Source organism: Aspergillus alliaceus (assembly GCF_009176365.1).
Source record: "Aspergillus alliaceus strain CBS 536.65 unplaced genomic scaffold BDW43scaffold_1, whole genome shotgun sequence".
Classification (NCBI taxonomy): Eukaryota; Fungi; Ascomycota; class Eurotiomycetes; order Eurotiales; family Aspergillaceae; genus Aspergillus; species Aspergillus alliaceus.
Window position 1 is genome coordinate 266,702 of NW_022474684.1, and position 21,026 is coordinate 287,727.

General features: G+C 48.1%; 6 protein-coding genes across 6 annotated transcripts; 4 read left to right on the plus strand and 2 right to left on the minus strand.

Annotated features, from left to right (window-relative positions):
- Positions 1-1,143: 1,143 nt before the first annotated feature.
- On the plus strand, positions 1,144-3,313 carry BDW43DRAFT_257759 (uncharacterized protein). Its single transcript, XM_032039915.1, has one exon. The coding sequence runs from the start codon at positions 1,756-1,758 to the stop codon at positions 2,953-2,955; it is 1,200 nt and encodes a 399-aa protein (XP_031906200.1). The 5' UTR covers positions 1,144-1,755; the 3' UTR covers positions 2,956-3,313.
- A 168-nt stretch (positions 3,314-3,481) lies between these two features.
- BDW43DRAFT_2359 (C2 domain protein) lies at positions 3,482-8,181 on the minus strand. Its single transcript, XM_032039596.1, has 4 exons — positions 7,253-8,181; positions 6,709-7,185; positions 5,165-6,649; positions 3,482-5,110 (listed from the first exon to the last, which is right to left on the minus strand). Exons 1-4 carry the CDS (start codon positions 7,571-7,573, stop codon positions 3,671-3,673), a joined length of 3,723 nt encoding a protein of 1,240 aa, XP_031906201.1. The 5' UTR covers positions 7,574-8,181; the 3' UTR covers positions 3,482-3,670.
- Positions 8,182-9,080: 899 nt separating this feature from the next.
- On the plus strand, positions 9,081-10,024 carry BDW43DRAFT_305154 (uncharacterized protein; the record flags this gene model as incomplete). Its single annotated transcript, XM_032045742.1, has 2 exons — positions 9,081-9,216; positions 9,291-10,024. 2 exons carry the CDS (start codon positions 9,081-9,083, stop codon positions 10,022-10,024), a joined length of 870 nt encoding a protein of 289 aa, XP_031906202.1.
- A 4,174-nt stretch (positions 10,025-14,198) lies between these two features.
- On the plus strand, positions 14,199-16,449 carry BDW43DRAFT_295841 (acetate--CoA ligase; the record flags this gene model as incomplete). The annotated part of the gene is made up of 5 exons (XM_032044118.1): positions 14,199-14,237; positions 14,298-15,542; positions 15,613-15,873; positions 15,927-16,056; positions 16,112-16,449. The coding sequence occupies 5 exons, from the start codon at positions 14,199-14,201 to the stop codon at positions 16,447-16,449; spliced, it is 2,013 nt and encodes a 670-aa protein (XP_031906203.1).
- A 1,126-nt stretch (positions 16,450-17,575) lies between these two features.
- On the minus strand, positions 17,576-18,147 carry BDW43DRAFT_305156 (HPP family protein; the record flags this gene model as incomplete). Its single annotated transcript, XM_032045743.1, has 2 exons — positions 17,576-17,935; positions 18,013-18,147. 2 exons carry the CDS (start codon positions 18,145-18,147, stop codon positions 17,576-17,578), a joined length of 495 nt encoding a protein of 164 aa, XP_031906204.1.
- A 647-nt stretch (positions 18,148-18,794) lies between these two features.
- BDW43DRAFT_295842 (pyridoxal phosphate-dependent transferase) lies at positions 18,795-20,666 on the plus strand (the record flags this gene model as incomplete). Its single annotated transcript, XM_032044119.1, has 5 exons — positions 18,795-18,857; positions 18,922-19,016; positions 19,066-19,668; positions 19,731-20,069; positions 20,129-20,666. The coding sequence occupies 5 exons, from the start codon at positions 18,795-18,797 to the stop codon at positions 20,664-20,666; spliced, it is 1,638 nt and encodes a 545-aa protein (XP_031906205.1).
- Positions 20,667-21,026: the final 360 nt, after the last annotated feature.

The window sequence follows — 21,026 nt, forward strand, 5'->3', positions numbered from 1 at the left end:
TTGATCAATTGCAGCTTGCGTAATCCTCTCCTGCGAGCCTCATAGTTACATGTCACTACGATCTGCTTCTGCTGGACAGCTAGAGGGAGGGTCTTGAGCACCGGTTGCTCAACCTCAAAAACAGAAGCGTAGAAACAGTCATAGTCCTGTCGTGGAAACAAACAAAATATTAGTTGTCCAATATACATCTAATTAATTTGAATCTAATTAAATGAATGAGGAGACCGATGTTGAGAGCGACTAACAAAGTGGATAATAACTCGGTGATCATCACGGGGCGGAGTCAGAGCCATCTAGTAGTTCAACTGCGGGTGACAGGGAAGGGTTATGTTGGGGGGCGTTGACGGAGTAATAATAATGATATTAATTTCTATAATAATTCATAATAATTCATTTATTCTGGGAGTAAGAGTCTCCCATCAGTTAAGTGAACAAAATTTTCAGCAGATAATAGCGTCATGCAGGATTCATGCATGAGTGCCGATTGATAGTCGGCTTGAGTTCGAGATGATTGGTTCGACATGAAAGGCTGGGAATGTGGCTGGACTTTTCGTTTAGGTGCATATCACGGGATTGAGCCAATCCGGACATGAGTTTATCCAGAGGGCTAGTCCTCATTGGGTCTCGAGGTGCCCCACATAGCCTCGTGTTCCGAGTCCAGACAGGGATCTTTTTATAGCATCGCTGGCGTACCGTCTGGTGACAATACCTGAATGCTATAAATATCCTTAATTGCCGCCGGTTTTTACTTGGCTTCAATCATTCCACAAAAAATAGTCGTAGATATATGAAGAATAATGAATCCGCATCCCCATGATTCTAGATCAGGAGATCCGAAATGGATCGGTTTGATCGTCAAGATGGATCAGCCGCGCGTTCAAGAACGGAGATTAGAACATGTAATCTTTATTATGAGAGGAAAAAACACATTGTTCTAGTCTGTCTACTTCAGCGGATCCTTTAACTTGTTAAACGCTGTGAATGGGTCCCCGACGAGAATAGTTACAGCGACTGCTGATGCGGCGTCAATAGTTCTATTTTATTATTAGAAGAGTCACAACGCTGTGTAGTACCGCAACATTATTATTATATTTTATATTATTATATGCCTGTTCAATAATCTCCATTTTACGAAATTAATTTCTTAAATCCGGAAAACTTATCTAATGCGGTGTTGAAGAGTTTTCTTATTTTATTTTTTTAAGCTTCCTCGTGAGATCTCTAGCTTCTATTTTTCTTTTCAAGAAATAAAAATTCTTCTTATTATATACAACAACTCGCAAAAGGTATCATCCTATTTTTTTTTTCAATTCCCTCAAAGGGCCATGATGGACCGCCGTTGGTGATTGAGTGATCGTCAAACCCCAAAAGAACCCCTCCGATGTACTCCTCTTCCTAAATTAGGAAACTCTTTCTCCGGACAATTGGACAAGCGCCCACGTCTCCTCTTTTCCTCCATCATTATCCACCACTCCTCTTATACCTTGCACTGTGATCATCCTGGGTCGGTTGCATTAGTCTTCTTCTTATAACCTACCAACCAGTCTTTCACATCACCTCAACCTTGCACCCGCCGCCTTTATCAAGTCGTTTGAGTGCGGGGCGCAGCGAACCCTCGTTATTCGGCCTCTGGAGTCACCTTGTTTGTGTCTCTGTTCATCGACGCCATTTTCTTCCTTTCTTTTTCTTTTCTTCCTCCCTCCCTCCCTCCGTCTCGGCTTCCCTTGAGCTCGGCTGCTGAAGGACCTCATCGCCATGCTTCTTGCCCCCATGCACCCGCCAACGTCACACTATATTTCCGAAACCGGTCGGACGACCTCGCAGACAGCTATGTCTACTGTCACTCCTCAGTCCTCGTCATGTCCTTCAACAGTCTCTCATTCAAACCTATCTTATAGCCTAGTGTCCAATGTGACAGGCAACCGGAGACCTTCCGTAAGGCCGAAACTGACCCTCCAAACGACATCTCTCCCAAGAACATTTGGTACCTCTTCGACGGGGTTGTCTCTGTCGCTTGCGACCGGACCGACAGCGTCCCCCACTGTCCGTAACACCTTCAAGAATGCCTATGAAGTAGCAGCACCATCCTCTGCTACCTCATCCCCCTCAAGATCATCGAATAGTCGGCTCAGCAAGCCAACTTCGCCATATACCACAAATAGCCCTTATCAACTTCCTCTTGGAGTGAAGAGCATTCTTCGCAACTCGCCGTTAGAGCCGACATGCAGGCGTCGGGGCTCGGTGGCCGCGAACGGACCCAATGGAGGACCGGGCTCACGCCGTGTCTTTTTCCCCGCCAAGAAGCAAGTAAGCTATCGGCAGCCGCTGGAAGAGGAAATCCAAACCGTGCGTTATACTGCGCGACACTCCGATCTCAAAAATCAACCGAATCCCGAACCCAACGAAGCTGGCTCCGAGGAGGATTCGGATTCAACCGCTAGCGCAGAACCGTCTGATGCCAGCACGTCGGACGATGACGCAGAAGTAAAGTCGAACAAAGTCCCCCTTAATTCATTTGAAAGGAAAAAGCGGAAGCATTTGAGTGTGGAAAAGCAAATTCGGGCAGTTGCTCTACTGGATGGTATCGAAAAAGATGGGTCGTCCACTCCGCAAACGCCATGTCAGGATCGTGCCAAACGTCGTTGCGAATGGAGATGGACTCTAGGACCATTAGAAATACGGAATGGGAATAGTCAGTCTGAAGACAAGACTGCATCTTATCCAGAGATGGCACCGAGCATATCGCCTGCTTCTAATCCCGCAACCACATCACCCGACAATGAAAACGACAGCCCTAGATCCTGGGTCTCGAACGCCACCTCTTTGTCCAGCGTCTCGGAGCAAAATCCTAGCCCCAGTTCTTTCATCGCCCTAGATTTTGCCAAAGACAGTGATTATTGCAAGAGTAACACGACGCACGAAGCTGAACGAGCGCACGCAAATTCAGTTCAATGATGAGCGATGAAATGGAAATCAAGCATGCATTGATGAGTTAAGATTTCCGATTATGATTTATGCATATAGAAGGCATGGAACCATGACCCTTTCAGCACGCATCTCTTCATTTCAATATACACCATTTTATATATACCTTCAAGTTGAGTTCGGTTGAGGTTTCCAGAGCATGATTGATTGATTGATTGATTATATTTACATTGGGAGTTCCTTGTTTGTTACCAACAAGGCGGCATGATATCATTTCATATACATACAACACACCTCGGATCATATACATACATATATTATTATTCTAATACATTTTTACATTGATACTGGATCATGTGTTGGAATCAGACTAATTCTTCTGAGTAACCATCGGCTGTCCTTTCCAGATAATTTTGTACAACTCCATGGAGATCCTCGTGTAACACGAGTACGACCGTCGATCAAGTCGTATTTAATTAAGTCAGAAACGCGTGGACCTGAGAATCCACATTCCGTATTCGGGCTCCACCGATCAGGTAATATATAAGAATGCGCACACCATCGTATACAGATAGTCTGTTTCATGTTGCGCCGAGAAACGCAGTTCATGTATTTGCACATAATCATGTAGTGTAAGCCCTAATATACAGCAAAAGAACGCCACAAACCCCCCCATACACCATGCAAAAACGGCACCATCAATCATGAGAACATTTGAGCCAGCTATACATACAGCAAACACACCTCAATTGCCAGTCTCAGTCTCAATATCGGGTTCCCGCCCCGTCAGATCGCTAGTGAACCTTTTCCTCACCTTTCGCAGCGCATACTTCGCCTCATCACGCGCAAAAACCGCATTCCGAGCTGGTTTCCACTGCATCAGACCGCGCTGCTGACGCTGCTCACTGCGTCGATTGGCCTTTTTCGTCTGCTTATCCTCTTTACTTGGGCTAGCCAGACTATCCTCGGTGGTGGAAGGCTCCGTGACGTAAGAAGACGACTGGGCGCCATCGGAGGTGGACAGTTGTTGCTCGGCTCCTTCATATGTGGACTCGCCGGAAGAGGACTCGTCATCGTCCTCGGGATGTACAGCCTCTACGGTGTGGCCATCAGCGGGGGAGTACGCTGGCTTGTCACGGCCGGGCTCGGCGATTACATGGCCGTCGTGATCCATGAAGGCGCTTGGATCGTGGCCGAACGCGCCGCTCCAATCTTGACCTTGTTTGTCGATCCATTGGCGTCGTTCTTTGGGATCGGCGTGCTTCAGGACGTCGCGGCCGTCGACTAGGGATCTTTCGTGCATTTGTTCCGTTTCTTTGGGAACTTCGAGGGAGATGCTACGGGGTCGTACGCCTTCTGCGATGCACGCTTCCCACGTCTCGTACGTCTCGCGGGAGTGGTTGTCGACGACGTAATGTTCGTGGGACTCGTCGATACCCGGGGTGAAACGGCAATGAAACTGGAGGCGGCCGATGATTTGTAGGTCTTCTAGTCCCGGTTCGCGTTTGGCTTCCCAGTTGTCTTCGGTGATGTAGTTCTGGGTGAGGCGCTTGCCGTTCTTCGTTGACCAGATCGGGATGTTGATGGGGGTGTCTTCGTTATCGACTAGGTGCTGGAGCCAGAGGATGGCGTAGGCGGCGGGGCTGTGTTTCCCTGGCGTGTAGAATTCGAATACAACAGGAGATCTGTAGCGGTGTTTTACGGGGAGTCGTATGCTTTTGTGAAGTGATCCCTGAGTCAGGTTGAAAGAGATGTCCTGTCCTTCGATCGAGGATACGTATCGTGGGATTTTGCCGCTGCTGCCTCCCGTCCGCAGCTTGATCTTGGCTCGATGGTTGAAGTTCTTCGCGACGATCTTATCCGAGGCGAACTCGAATGTACCGACGTCCCATCCAAGCATGTTTGGTGGTAGTCTGGTTTCAACATGCCGGAAGAGGAGTGAGATGCGAATTCGTCCATATCCAATGCCGCCGTCAAGAGGATACCATCGGGTAACCTGCGAGCTCGTTTGGAGGATGTCTGATAGTTTCAAAGGCACCACTCCCAGAATCGGATCATGTTCTCGGTACCGTTGGTCCCTGACCGTCACAGTAACGATGGCTGAACGCCAGTCTCGAACAAATCGCTCGGTGCCTGCGTTGAATATGGGTTTTGAGCTGACGGCTTTTGGTCGAGTGCGGTAAACCTAAGAGGAAGTGTTAGCTTTAGCTTGAATAGGACAGATGGAGTCAGGGTTTACCAGCTGATCATTCAGGATAATCTTGCAATAGCTGGTCGGCAGGTCTCCTCCTTGCTCTTCTGTGTTCTCTCCATATGGTTTCGCCGGCTCATACTCTCTTCCTCTTCGATACCGGCTTCCCTTGATATTAGCGAGTTGCAGGTTCACTATTTGATGAACTATGATACTAATAATACCACTGGGCCAAAGCGGATCTGGCGGCGTGTGTGTTATAGCATCCTCCTCCTCATTTGTGATAACTCCTTTCTCATCTTGAAATTGAGGATTGTCTCTGAGGTTCTCCGGTAAATCTTTCTTCTTACCGTCAGTTCTGAGCTCCGGGCGCAATTTCGGTTTCCCGAAGAAGCCAACCTCCCAGTGTAGCTCACCGGGCATCTCACTGCCTTCGTTAAGGCCCTGTAGCTTCGATACTTGGGGATACATCCGAGCCGGATGTTGGATCATGTCACGGATTGGCAGCTCTACTTTTCCCACGATGTCATCTGCCGTATTCCGATCTGAATCCCATAGTTCAACGCTTAGACTCTCGTCGGCACTGATCAGTTCCGGATTAACAAGTAGGGCTGCAGTTTCTTCCCAGACTGGATTCAAGTCGTCTGTGATCACCCTGGTACAATACATGGGTTTGCCGTATTTCGAGAATGAAAGATTTATATAAGGGTCGCTTCCGCCACCATAGCTACCCCGCCTATCCTGCTTGCTCAATCCGATCGCACGATGGATACGAATCCACATGATACCCAATGCCTGAGTCTCCTTGAGAATGTCATCGCCTTTAAGCATCATACTGAGGTCCATAGTCATCGATTTAGGTGCCGCGAAGAGACCGCACGCAGTGCCAATGGCATAGTTGACAAAGTTCGAGATGAGCGGGAGATTCAAGATATTAACACCACCTTTCACCATCGGCATGCATCCGGCTTTGATATGGGGAATTCCAACTAGACTGAACGTCATATCCTTCATAAAGGGTGCTTCAGGCATCAGCTGAAATCTAATGCGAACGGTGCCGACCATCTCGATCAACTCCACGAAAACGGGGAAAGGAACTCCAAAAAGTCCTCTAACACCCAGATAAAAGACTAGCTGCATATGCATGTTGCGCGCTTTTGACGAAGCAGTCTGACCGCTCGGCTTCGCGTGGTACGCAAAGGAAGCTTCTATATTGTAATAGCTACCACCCTCTTCCATGGCGGCGGCTTCTTCGGGGTCTTTGTTCTTGAGATTCTCTTCGCGGACGTTGTCCTTAAGATGCTGCACATGTTCATCCGGAAGAGCTCGTAGGCTCAGAATCCGCAATGGGTTGTTCCCTTGGTCAATCTCAGCAATGCGAACATTTTCAACCACACTCGGTGCAGACGCCTGCATAATATCTTCGATGGTATCGGCAACCGGCGACAGCATGTCAGGGTTAATCAAGCCCCAAACAATGCCAAGGAAAGAATTCACCCATTCGACAGATTCAGGTAGCAGATTAGCAATGGCCTAGATGCGAATTGTGAGCGTTGTTATGACATCAGAGCAAAGGTAAGGTGTTGGCCTACCATTTGTCCTCTAAGTTGTTCACTGCTCCATTCCATCTCCCGGCCACTCCGTATGACTTCTTGTACCCACAGCCACACACCACTTGCGATGCAAGCAGCCAAAGGGAGGAGAGCCCATAGTGAGCCCCCAAACATCCGACCGACGAAAAGAATGCCAAATACAATCCCTATACACAGTCCAGTCCCTCTCCTTTCTAATTGATCATACATCGGCTTATAGGAAATGGATGGGGTTGGATGGAATAGGATGTTGGTGATTTCTCCGTGTAGGGGAACATCGGACGTAGTACCCTCTGCGATAGGGTCCGGGGGTGCTGTTATATCTTGGTTCTCTTTGTAGTCCTTGAGGCTTTGGCTTGGAGAGGTTCTAACATCCTTTGGATTTGCATAAAGAGTGAGCTCAGTCTTGCGAAATTTTACTCGTGTGGATTGTGGACTCACCGTGGGTTTTCCAAGATTGACATTAGGAACTACCAACTACCACCAGACTTAGCGACCGGTACGATTTTCACATAAGTAAAATAGGGTATCATGGTGTATATACCTTTGGGTTCTTCACCACTTCCATGGAATCTGAGTCCTGATCCTCCACCTCTATATCGCGTCCAGTCGTTGGATCTGTCACCATACGGGTCTTTCCCTTGCCAGGCCTCTTTCGCGGTTTATGAGGGCTTGCCTCTCCGCGGGCCTCTTCTTCCTTTTCCCTCGCTGTCACAGCCTCCTCGTGAGCTTTACGATCCTGTTTATCCCTTTCCATATGCTCTAGGAACCGTTGGATAGTGGGGACCGGGTTGTGTGTGCCATAATGCTCTCCCACCCTATGGTGTTTCGGGGAATCAACCCCGGAGGCCTTGTGGGGTCCCATGCTAGTGATAGTCTGAATAAAGGAGTTATGAGAGAAGAATTAGAAAATCAATTGAAAGGTAGTAGGAGCTAGAAGAGTGCAAGCGTTATGAGGGGACCCGAACTCTCATTCTAGATTGGACGCTTTAGGTCCCTGCGCAGAGCGGAGATCAGGGGAGGGCATGGAATTGAGTTAATCGGAACGAGAGTGAAAAGGATATTGTCCTAGCCCTGAGAGTGAGAGGTGAAGTAGTAATAGCACTGTGCCAGCCCTACCGCAAAAGAACTACGTCATTGCGGGGGGCCCATACACAACGTCAGCCAATATCCAGTGGAGTTAAGGGATGTGTGAGCGGTCCGTCATCAAGAAATAAGGGTCGCACTAGATATTTAGTGGTCCAGAAACGCCCAAAGGCGAACTTTGTTCCAGGATTCCAAATGCCATGTGGATATCCTTCTTCATCAGCGGTCTTGGCGACATGATAAATTGATTTTGGTCGATGTCGCCAATGGAAGTTGTAGCCCGGTTCATTCGGTTTGCAGTTTATTCTGTGGTAGGACTATGGGACTGAATCAGTGTATATCCAGCGACTTCTCTAGATAATAATGGTGCCATGAAATGGTTTCATCCCGACTGGTCGCCAGTAGAGAGTTAACTTGAAGCGCGGGATGATCCTTGAGTAATGATGTCACCTCCCGTGACTGTATATTTGGACCCTGCAATTCAGGCATTGAAGCTTCTCTCCGCCTTAAATTAATCTGTTGGATTGCGTGTGCCTACTACCAGTGCCTATGTTATACTCATCCTTGATCTAGCACCAAGAAACCATCGAGTAAAAAACACACAATTTCGCAAGCTGTCTCCGTACATGGCATGAGATAGATTATATACAATCTTCAGGGCTTTATTGTATCTAGAGTCTCGAATAACGTTAAAGATTTAGACATAGATCAAACTGGCTCGAGTCCATTGAATACACAGTCCAGCAAAGACGACGCAAGGCTGTCGAGATGCTGAGCAGGGGCTACGAATGTCCATGAGAATTTGGCCATATACTACTTCTTGTGGAGGTATCCAATGAAGAGCTACTAATAAAGATCATACACAAGATCCCGAAAAATTGAAGTTGAGGTGCTAACTACCACCAGCTCATTGCTGCCAACATCGAGAATTAAAACATGTCACTACTATATCATCCTGCTCCGCGATAGTTACATGTTTGAACATAGGTGTAAATGTAAATCGCTCTGGACTCCAGGTTGAAAATCGATTACTAATCAAATCAGCCAAAGCCACGTACCTATCAAAGGATAGCTCCAGCAACGCCAAGACTAGGATTACCTGACATCGCATTCATGTGGCCGAAAGACCTTCAACCACATCATACCTATAAGGCGATGCCAACTCACTAGGGGGTACCAACACATCGTACGCATACTATACACTTTACTATAATCGATTGAAATTTCCCGCAGTTACGAGTCCACTTCGACGTCTATCAAAAGAGTTAATTCGCAACCCTCCGATAATGTCCTCCGCAGAAGAATCGCCAGCCCAGCGAGCAGCTCGCCTCCGACGCGAACGTCGCGAAGCTAAAATCAAAGAAGGTGGTGCAGCACGACTGGATAAGATTACTAGTCTGAGTGGGCGGACATGCGCAAGCTGTACGAACTAACCTCTCCTCCTTTATCTTCCTGATAAACCAGTCGAAGAGCAAAAACTAAATACGATACTGTAGTGCGCGAAGAGATGTCTCCATCGCCGTCCCTATCGCCCCAGCCTCCTGCACCCGCATCTTCAGTAACGGAAACGGAACCGTCTCAAGAGCAAGAAACCCCAGCCCAGTCAACACCGGACCCTGAAATCGTGACTCCTGAAATCCAGTCTCCCGAAAACCTACAAGCGCAACAAGAGTTATTCCGCGCTCTTCTCCGCCAAGGTGGCCCATCGCCCTTTCAGCAGGGGCCTCAAGAGGAGGATCCTGCGCTGCAAATGCTCAATTCGCTGATGACAGGAATGAATGGGCAAGGTCAAGTTGCGGCGGCCGGTGGGCCGTCGCAAGCCGAACTCGCGTCTGCCCTGGGACTCCCTCCATTCGTCTCAGACCTGCTGGGGGCTGTGACTCGGAAACAGACCGATGAGGAAAAGAAGGAAATTCGGACATGGAAAGCTCTTCATGCACTGTTCACGATGGCGGTCGGAATCTACTTGCTCATGCTTATCAGTACATCCGTTTCGACATACGGTAGCCAGCCACCGGCCCCGGCCACCGCACGGAATCCATTCCTTTACTTTACGACGGGTGAAATGGTGTTAACTGGAGCGAGATTAATGAGCAAAGGCCGGACCGGAGGAGCTGCCGGGCTAATGTTGTTGTTTCAGCTGTTCCAGGAGATAATTCGTGATGGCAGCCTTGTAGTGTTTGCGCTGGGGATGGGCGCTTGGTGGACTAATGAGTGGACGGCATATTGAAATATGAGTGATATTGTTGGTCGGTACGGATGCTACTCATGAAAAGCGATGTCTCAGAAACTATGATTACCTGTTCTGTAATTGAATATTTACTTTCACTCATCCACCAGAATGGCCATCTGCCTAAGATGTATCATGATTGTCGTTTGAATGGTATGTACTTGAAAATTTTGTTTCCAAAACACAACCCCGCCTCCCTTTTAGTCATAACATAGTTATACAACATTCACATACAGGTTGTATCGACCAACACCAACCAGTAACAGAGGACAATTATCACGAGGTATGAAAGTGAAGTCTAATTAGTTAACACTTCTTCATAGCAATCGTTCTAATACTTTCGGAGATCAAGGCGAACATTTGGTGTCGCGTAGGCACGCCAAATAATTTGTATCCTAGGTGCCGCAAAGATCGAGAGCTGCGTCAATAGGCTGGCACATGCTACTCGGATTCTACCTTTACTAATGACCTAGCTTAACTTGGGCTAGGAGACTACCTAGGTCAGACATTATCCTTGAAGTACTAGTCCGGGGCATCAACGCACTAGCTTTAGCCTTCAAGCCACACCTGTACCTACTAGTGGCAGGGATAGCGGTAGCTGCCCACAAGGCACTAATTATAAATGAGGAGACATAGTTGTCCACCTTTTAGTCCCGCAGATTGTAGAGCAGGATCATCTTACTCGCTTGTGATGGGAGATTAAAAGCCACTCTCCACTGGTGCATTCTCTCAGACAGGGACTCTGTCATCAATGGAACCATAAGACAGTGCATACTTGATCATGTATAAGGTTGTCTGTTAAGGTATGAGCCTAGAATTGCTGTTCTCTCACCATGTAGCCGCGAGGGGGTATAGATCAGGATGATAAGGAGGGCACGAGTGTTAGCAGCCAGCTGACTTCAGGAATTATCGTGATATCACCCATAGATAAACAATCATAGGCAAAACATAATGCTATGATTATGGACTAGCCTACATAGAGTCGTATCGCTGTATGATTTTAGGATATACAGTAGCAATTAATGTTAATAGAAGGGATATCCGAAGACACTAGTGATTCCCAACAAAGATATCAAACACGCCCCAAGTTAGGGTAAATTCGAAGACAAGAGTATGTCCGACATTATGAGTTTGAGATTATTGGTTGCGGATGAGCTGTTCAAGTTGAACAGAATCCACAGCCAAGTGGTTTGTGCACTAGATTAGCGGTGGAATAAAACTGAGGCCCACCGTGGGCGGCAGAAGAGTCGGCCAGGCTTTGCTGGTTTGAGCAAGTCCAGTCAGTCGAGCCACTCCACAGATTGCAACATGTTACCCTGGAGTTACAGTCAATGTGGATTGCCACTACCTTGTACCAAAGTATGTTCATATGTACTCAGTCTCCGTGCCCTAATCTGTGACAATGAATAAATGTACTCCGGTCCAATATGCTTCGTACCCACAACTCGAACGTAGTATGCGAAGAAGGTACTTGGTGAATACATCAGGATTGCAAACGGAACTAGTTCCTAGCGCAAGTACCTCGGAGTATTGTAGTTTGTAGGTAGTGGTAATTTAGAAAGGAGTGGGTTCGTAGTTTGTACTGGAGACTGGAGTCACTAAGAACTAGATGGTGTGAGTTTGGACGAGTTAGATGATCCTCGGAAAGGGGCTAATCATCACTAAAGATGTGCCTAGTAAGTAGTAAGAAAGTGTGGCCTGCCTGCCTGAGGCCCACGCATAACAGCCCACAGGCAATGATCCATTTCCCCGACGTATAGGCCAGGACATGAGATAGCAACTTGATTAGGAACAGGATGAAGGGAAGGTAACCTTATAAACAGATCCGAATCGCCATAACCTCGGTGTTCGTCACGGTTAACAGAAAAAGCCCGAGCTTCCGTGCAGCCGTCTCGGTAAAGTAGATGCCTGGAAACCCAGGCAGCGCAGAAGCCGAGAGTGGTGATCGTCGCCTACCTGATGTTCCAAGTCTCCACATTGCCCGTCTTGAACATGATGACTCCGATAGGGGCTTGAATTCTACTGTCTTCTCTCGTTTATGACACAGTGTTATCCACAATCTCCTCACAAGACTTTTGTGGTGGCATGGTAGAGAAGTCATTTGTTGGTTGAAGCTGTCGATTCCGTGGTGATCAGAAAGAAAATAACGAACTACTACTATCTCAGGCAAGGAAAGGATGTCCGATTCTAACAAGATGGATTTTCATTATGTACAGTATTTCAATACTAGATATCATGCATGGATTCCTATACTTGTTAAGTACTCCGTAGATACCAAATTGAGTAATTAAAACCAAGTACTCTCTGCCTACCTAAGCCTAAATGAACCTAAGTAATTCTCACCTGTCAGCGGCTGGCGCTTTTACTGCCTGTGATAAGTGATGGTCGTCTAAGAACCTTACTCTAGAATGCCCAAGTAGTGCTGCAGTAACCAAACGGACAGGCTCCTCTGTTACATTGCATACATTTTGCGTTTATTCTTTTATCAAGAATTATTATTAATGTTAATTTTGTCCACGTGAGATCTAGACACGTCCATACGCTGCTAATTTTACATGGCTTGTAATAGAATAGGTACTGTACAGTACATACACATTCACTGCCCTAAGCCAGTATTGCAATTGGATAGGTAGTTCATACCTAAATCAGAGAGCTAAGAAGCTTCCGCAAACGGTATTGAGTCACGACGAACTCAGGTTTTTTTGGGAGGGGGGTTTTTTTTCTTTCTTTTGTCTTTTTTCTTTTTTTTTCTTGTCTTTTTACCTCCCTTCTTGGTCTGTCTAAACTCCGGAACCCCCCATGTTACCTTAATTAAAGCCCAAAGTAGTACGGAGTACAGCCGCAGGATCAACTTGGTACCAAGAAAGTTTCCACCCCGCACTAGGTGATGATAAGTTACGAGATTACCCCTCCACCTCCATTGCTCGGCACATGTTCTTGTGATACTTCCCAACCAATAACCAGACATGCAGCAAACCCGATCCGCTGGGGCTGCTGTTCAACTGTCTCCCTGGGGTAGCATTTAAACAGATCTAATTAATGCCTGGTCTGGCCCCGTGGTGATTCGAGCATGGACCCAGGGCGCTGGACGACCAACAAAAGGTAATCAAGCATGTACGGAATGCGAGTTAAATAGGTTGAATGGATTGCCCTGATCGACCCAGTGACCCTAAATGTTAGTACCCAAGGAAGAATGATTTCAATAAATCGTGATGGACATTTCTTTCCCCGGAGCAACGGAAAGAGAAGCTGTCAGGCCTCTCGAGCCCCGCATGGCCGAGTCTAACCAGTTTCGACTTGCCGCGTTTGGACCGTGGACCGGTGCGAGTACTTACTAGTGTACCTTACGTAGAGTTGTTATTGGTTTGCAAGGGAATAATAATATCTTTTTTTTTTATCGTACTCCGGAGTACTCTGTAGGGTTCAGTATGCTCCATAGTTCTAAGGAAAAATACTGTAATGAGCTAAATCTACTCCATTATATATATATATATATATTAATTTTTTCTTTACTTCTTTTTTTACGTATACGTGAAACTAGGTATATGGACATGTAGAGGTATTTCGAACGAAACGAAAAAGAGATGAGGGCAGAAGTATTGCTGCTTTTCTCTGGGGTACTTACTCTCCACAGAGAGAGAAAACAATCGAACCGCCGGTAAGCAGCAGCACCGGTCGCCCGGAAGGATGGTGATTGTTGGAGGACTAGAGATATAAGGTGACCGAGAAACGTCCACCGGACTGCCGGACTGCGGGACCTCAACATTGTCTGTTGGTCCTTTTTAGTTTGTGTTGGATTCAATTAAATAACGGCCTTTCCTCCCCCCAGCCTGAGACAAGGTTCCCATTGCATTTCTCTCCATTCATCTTTTCATTTCCGTTTTCAATTTGCTTTTCCCCTCCTCCCCAATTAACCCTCCCCCCCCCCTTCCCCCTTCTCTTTCCTATTGCGCCTCCCACTCAATCTCGGAGGGATTCGTATTATACCCTGATACTACTATATTTAATTAGTATTCGACAGTGAGTTTAAATGCTTCGCTGCCGCCACTTCACTGGCATTGGCACCCTCATACTGACTACCCCTCCTCCCAAGCTCCTCTTAAGACAGGCCGTCGCATCTCGTGTTCTCTCGTGCAGCTCAAGTTATTCTCCCCATCGAGCAACCAACCCAATAATGGCTGACGGCGACGTGAAGCCCCCCAAGCCCTCTGTGGTATGCGATCAATTCCAGGTTCCTCTATTCCCGGACTGCTAGCTAATCGCATGGATTCAGGTGCTGGAAGCCCACGAGGTTGATACCTTCCATGTTCCCAAGGCTTTCTACGAGAAACACCCGACCGGCACTCACCTGAAGGACTTGGACGAATATAAGACACTTTACGAAGAATCGATTCGTCAACCCCACACCTTCTGGGCCCGCATGGCTCGTGAACTTATTTCCTTCGACAAAGACTTCCAAACTACCCACACCGGCTCTCTGGAGAATGGCGACAGTGCCTGGTTTGTTGAAGGCCGCTTAAACGCTGCCTTCAACTGTGTGGACCGCCATGCTCTGAAGAACCCCGACAAGGTCGCCATCATCTATGAGGCCGATGAGCCCAATGAGGGCCGGAATATTACCTACGGAGAGCTGCTGCGCGAAGTATCTCGGGTTGCTTGGGTGTTGAAACAGCAAGGCGTGAAGAAGGGTGATACCGTGGCTATCTATCTTCCTATGATTCCGGAGGCCATTGTTGCTTTCCTAGCCTGTGCCCGTATTGGTGCTGTCCATTCCGTGGTGTTCGCAGGATTCTCTTCAGACTCACTCCGTGACCGTGTCCTGGACGCTGGGTCTAAGGTCGTCATTACCACCGATGAGGGTAAACGTGGCGGCAAGGTAATTGGCACTAAGCGTATTGTTGATGAGGCCTTGAAGCAGTGCCCCGAGGTCACGAGTGTGCTTGTATACAAGCGTACCGGTACCGAGGTCCCTTGGACCCAGGGTCGTGATGTCTGGTGGCACGAGGAGTTGGAAAAGTACCCCAACTACTTCCCTCCCGAGTCTGTTAGCTCTGAAGACCCCCTTTTCTTGCTCTATACCTCCGGTTCCACCGGAAAGCCTAAGGGTGTTATGCACACCACCGCTGGGTACCTCGTGGGTGCCGCTATGACTGGCAAGTACGTCTTCGATATCCACGACAACGATCGCTTCTTCTGCGGTGGTGATGTAGGTTGGATCACTGGCCATACCTATGTGGTGTATGCTCCTTTGCTCCTGGGATGCTCCACTGTCGTCTTTGAGAGTACCCCAGCGTATCCCAACTTCTCCCGCTACTGGGATGTCATTGAGAAGCACCAGGTGACCCAGTTCTATGTCGCCCCCACCGCGCTGCGGTTGTTGAAGCGGGCTGGAGATGAGCATATTCGACACAAGATGGCCCATTTACGTATCCTGGGCTCTGTTGGTGAGCCTATCGCAGCGGAGGTTTGGAAGTGGTACTTTGAGAAAGTCGGAAAGGAAGAGGCTCACATTTGCGATGTAAGAAACCTTCCCCCGCCCTTTTTCTTTTCGCCGAAGCCTTGACGCAGTACTAACCATGGTTTCTTAGACCTACTGGCAAACCGAAACCGGTTCGAACGTCATCACACCTTTGGGTGGAATTACCCCTACCAAACCTGGTAGTGCGTCATTGCCGTTCTTCGGAATTGAGCCTGCCATCATTGACCCCGTCTCCGGGGAGGAAATCTCTGGTAACGACGTGGAGGGTGTGCTTGCCTTTAAGCAGCCTTGGCCTAGCATGGCCCGCACCGTGTGGGGTGCCCATAAACGCTACATGGATACCTATCTAAATGTCTATAAGGGCTATTATGTAAGAAAATACCCGGTTCCACTTTGGTGAACCGTAACTAACTGGTGATAAAGTTCACTGGAGATGGTGCAGGTCGTGATCACGATGGATACTACTGGATCCGTGGCCGTGTTGACGACGTGGTTAACGTGTCCGGTCACCGGCTGTCCACCGCCGAAATCGAAGCCGCTCTGCTCGAGCACCGTAAGTGACACAAGATTGGGACTCGTGGACGCTTGATGCTAATATCCCGTGACAGATATGGTTGCTGAAGCCGCCGTGGTCGGTATCGCTGACGAACTCACTGGTCAGGCCGTCAACGCGTTTGTGGCTCTGAAAGAGGGCAATGAGACTACCGACCAAGTCCGTAAAGATCTTGTTATGCAGGTTCGCAAGTCGATTGGACCATTCGCTGCTCCCAAGGCCGTCTTCGTCGTCGATGATCTCCCCAAGACCCGCAGCGGCAAGATTATGCGCCGTATTCTGCGGAAGATATTGAGTGGCGAGGAGGACAGTCTGGGTGATACCTCTACTCTGTCCGATCCCTCGGTGGTGGACAGGATCATTGAAACCGTTCATATCTCCCGGAGCAAATAGACGGACAATGAATGACTGACGAAGAAATAATAATACAAAAGAAAGAAGAGGGAAAAAAATGATTAAAACCAGCAATACTATGATATGATGATATTAGTTCCTTCTCACTGAACTTGTAAAGGCTGAGTTATTTTCATATACGCGCATTTGCTTTGGCTTTGTTTTGTGATTCCCATGCCCTGTCATCCGAAGAGGTGATGTCATTCTGTTTTGATTTGTGTATCATTTCCGAATTTTCAATATATATACTCACCTTATTTTCCATTTGAACAAGTGGACTTCTTCCCATGAGGTACGGTAAATTTTGGGCTGAACACCCACAGCCTTCAACTGAAGATTAGTGCTACGTAAGTAGTATGTACTCAATCAATACTACTGGTGGGCCAGTGGAGGTCAAGCATTTGCTCAGATCGCAACCCCCACCATTGGCGCTGCTTCTTTTTGCTCGCTGAGCGTGGGGTGAGCACAAAGGTGCGTGTCCTGAGTGATCTCGGCACCCTAAAAATGAGGAGCCAGAAAGAGCTTCTCTTCGTTTTCAGCCGAGCAGCAGCATACCAAAGGCCTATCGGCAGTAATTCAATGGCCCCACATACATAAACATCGTCTGTTGATTTAATATCTTCACCTGGCAGTGAAAAGCTCTTGATTGATATGTTCCCTAGCACATAATCACTCACATACAAAAGAGAATGGCGGCCAGCGTTGGGGTCGAGTCTACATGTCTCTCCTTGCCACATCGGATGGTATATATATATATATATTCTTCTATCCATCCAAGCTCCACCACTTATACGCAAACTACCACAAGTGTTCTATGGCAATATTAATGTTTGCCCTGCAAGTGTAGATAGATGTCTCTGAGTAGAATTTGGCTAAAAGAAGGGCCTGAAATTACAATCAAACGCTTGGACAAAAAAAGATATCCCCTCCTCAGGCTAATCTACTTCCTCTATGTTCTTCTTTCTAATGTTAGGGAAATCTTCCCGAATCTTAGGCTTTTCGGTAGGGTTGTCATTATCTTCTTAGAGCGACATCCGACAGAAGCTTTTCATAATCCAGGACTACTAGGCAAGGGAACAACGGGGTTTAGCCTAGACGGTGCAATCCAAAAGAGGGGATAGCGACGTTAGATATAATTGACCACGGGAGCCACCGCTAAGATCCAGGTTGAAGACAGCACGACGATAGGCAGGTAATACCAGGACATTTCCCAGACGGTGTCCGTCACACGTGGCTGGGAGCAGAGCTGTCGCACCTGCCGGGGATGGGTGGTTTCGGTGACCTGCATAAGCATGATGGTCACAGCAGATGAGAGCGAGGCGGCCAGCCAGCACAGAGAGTGGAATTGCGCCTCATTCGGCATTAAGCTGAACAACTTGGTGATACATACACCGCTTAATGCGCTCAGAAAGTGGCAAAGGATTAGGGCATAGGGCTGAGCAAGTGGAGATTCATTGGCGCCGTAGATCAAAACGGCCGAAGCTCCCTATCATGGATTTATTCAAGTTAGGGTTAGGATTTACCTCAGGGAGTGAAGGGAGATATGAAGGGGGGATTACGGACATAGGAGGCATTGATGCCAGGTACTCCGCAGCCGAGGAAGAAGGAAGAGTAATTGAGGATGGCCTGCAAGACAGACAGGCCGCAGTAGGTGACGATGAAGGAATAGAACCAGGTTTGATACTTGGGCAGAGGCATGAGGGAGGGGGGGCAGCTGTACGATGAGCCAGTGGCTAAGCCACGGTGGTAGGTGGGCCAACACATGCTGCTCCGACATCCTGACTCCTGAGTTCATACAGAGCTTTAATGGGTGGTGAGGTCACGTCAGAGTCTCTCTGGGGCAACAGATAGGGATAACTCTCCGATTGCTAGGGGCAGCGAACGGGTCAACTGCCCTTTGCCCATCTGAGCGTGTGTGAACACACTATCAACTATAGTTCTACATAGACAATGGTGCGTGTTTAATGCGCAACTAGTGAGTGGCGCCTGCTGCCCTCATCAAAAGTGGCGGCGGGGACTCGCAGAAAACTACGACTAGTTCACTCACTCAATTTAATTGGACCAATAATACCATTCAATACCTTGACTTCAAGATGGGGCCTAAGGCATCATGGATGCATGAGAAATGCAACACTGGCTGGGTTGAGGAAGGGGTGCTGCCTCTGGCTCTCTCCAATTAGGGACCGCCACAAGATACTCTCTCGTCATCCCTGATCTGCATCAAGCTTGCATGCCTGGTTTGTGACATCCGGCTTTATAAATAAATGTCTACTATAGACACTTCTGCAAATTCAGTTTTCCTCCCTCTTTACTATAGTTTCCGCCCTCCCCTGAACCGCAGAGATATGAAGTCATCTTTACCGCACATGCTCCCGGTGGGAGAGTGCAACCCACCCAATGAAAAGCATGTGAGTTGAAACTCAGGTTTGGACGAGACACACTTGGAACAGTACTGATGAGCTAGAGCCATAGTCTGTAAGCGTGTCCTTACCGACATGGGAGTCCGTCGCTGCATGGGGTCGTCGAGAGCAATGGTTGTTGGATTCGATGCAAACATGCTATCCACGGTTAGCAACACTTTCCTGCGATCTCACATTCTAGGCTCAGACCGTATAGGTTTGGCATGCATCCATCTGTACACACACTGATGGATGCCGTATGCACCCGGCTTTGCCTCCCCAAAAATGTGAGCTGTCTGATCTTTCCTTCGGCAGATGCCGCAACAAGGTGTAAAGCCAAATTAGCAATTGAACATCCCGACGAAACTGTTCAAATAGCCAAATTTTCACCGCACCCGTCAGCAGGCAGAGAAGCTTTGCGATGGGCCCCTTTCGTTGTCATCCTCTTTAGCCAGACATGTGTCCCCTCAGCTATGCATTTCTGGAAAGTGTTCGGGGACGGAATTGCCGGTCGTCATGCGGAGTATTGCCTCGAAGCGCTTCCCTCGATGGATTCTCACGCGGAGGACCCTGCACTTGCAACTCCAGCTCCGTGCAGGGATTTCCCAAAGCGGGATACTCAATGGATCAACTCGGCTGAAGATGAAAAAGAGTCCATCCGAAGATTGATCGCACGTTTGGTTACTTCCGACCAACCGGGTTGTCACCCTCTCAGCAGTCACGACATCTTCCTCTACCCAAAAGGAATGTGTGCCATTGCGGCAGTGGCCAGGGCTTTAGTGCCTCTAGCCATCGATCGCTCTGAAGCGGTGGTTTATGGGTATGTATAATCCCCAGATAGGTTCGCATTGTTAATTGCCACTAAGCTGATGACGAATCTAGATGGCCATATGCCGAAACTCCACTTTGCGTTAAAGAGAGTGATTACAAACGATCTACCCTACTCAGTGCTGGAAGTAAAGAAGAGCTTGACGAGCTGGAGTCCTCCCTTGCTGCCGGTCGTCGCATTCAAATCTTGTTCTGCGAGGTTCCCTCCAATCCACAATTGCGGACTCCTGATCTGCGTCGGATTCATGCCCTGGCTGCGCAATATGATTTCATTGTCGCGGTCGATGACACACTCGGTACCTTCGTCAATATCGACGTTTTACCCTATGTTGATGTGATTATGACCAGCTTAACGAAGGTCTTTAGCGGCCTGTGCAATGTGATGGGGGGAAGGTAAGCGCTCTGTTACTCTAATAACTTCCGAACCACAGTCTGATAGAACCGCCTGGCAGCGTCGTGGTGAACCCCCAATCGTCCCACTACACCACCATCCACTCCGCCCTCACAGCTCTGTACGAAGATATCTACTTTCCTCTCGAAGCCATAATAATGGCCCAAAACGCCTCCGACTTTGAACAGCGAGTCAAACAATGTAATGTTAATGCTCTCGCAATTGCTAATCTACTCGCGACGCATCCTTCAATTGCCCAGGTGTACTACCCCAGCCTAGTACCATCGCGACAGTTCTACGATCAGGTGCGGCGCAAGGACGGTGGCTACGGATATTTGCTTAGCATTGTTTTTCATAAATCAGAGACTGCCGTGCTCTTTTACGATGCGCTGGACCTTTACAAAGGCCCCAGCGTTGGGACTAACTTCTCCCTGGCGATCCCCTATAGCCTGTTGGCGCACTTCCGTGAACAGGACTGGGCAGAAACCGAGGGCGGAATCGACAAGCATATAGTCAGAATCAGCGTTGGGCTAGAGAGAGAAGACCTCCTGATTGCGAGAATCCAGGATGCACTAATAGCGGCCACGGCGAGCCACTGAGGCTAGTTGATGTCTTACATCAAGGATAGATGTTGACGGGAGCCTTGGGGATCAGATATTATTCGACAATTTTTCTGTCGGTATTAGTTGAATCCTGACGCTGGAGCCTAAATACTTAATTCGGAAAAAGAACATATTGTAAGACAGGGGATTTAAGCCTTCCAATCTTTTCTGACTGATCGAGTAGCATGAGCATAGAGAAAAGTGTAGATAGGACCATTGATTTGTAGGTTTCATTAAAGGTCTGAATGCGGTTATGCGTTACGGATCAGGCAGGATTGATTCCTCAGCTTGTCCAAGGTGAAGGAAAAGTAAGTGAAGGTAGTCAACGTCGGTTCAGTTCAGGCATCAATTTATCCA

Coding starts and splice junctions, on each gene's coding strand:
- BDW43DRAFT_2359 (XM_032039596.1), bottom strand. CDS start 7,573: ATGGGACCCCACAAGGCCTCCGGGGTTGATTCCCCGAAACACCATAGG. Junction 7,186..7,252: donor AAGTGGTGAAGAACCCAAAG/GTATATACACCA, acceptor GTCTGGTGGTAG/TTGGTAGTTCCTAATGTCAA. Junction 5,111..5,164: donor TTATCCTGAATGATCAGCTG/GTAAACCCTGAC, acceptor ACTTCCTCTTAG/GTTTACCGCACTCGACCAAA.
- BDW43DRAFT_257759 (XM_032039915.1), top strand. CDS start 1,756: ATGCTTCTTGCCCCCATGCACCCGCCAACGTCACACTATATTTCCGAA.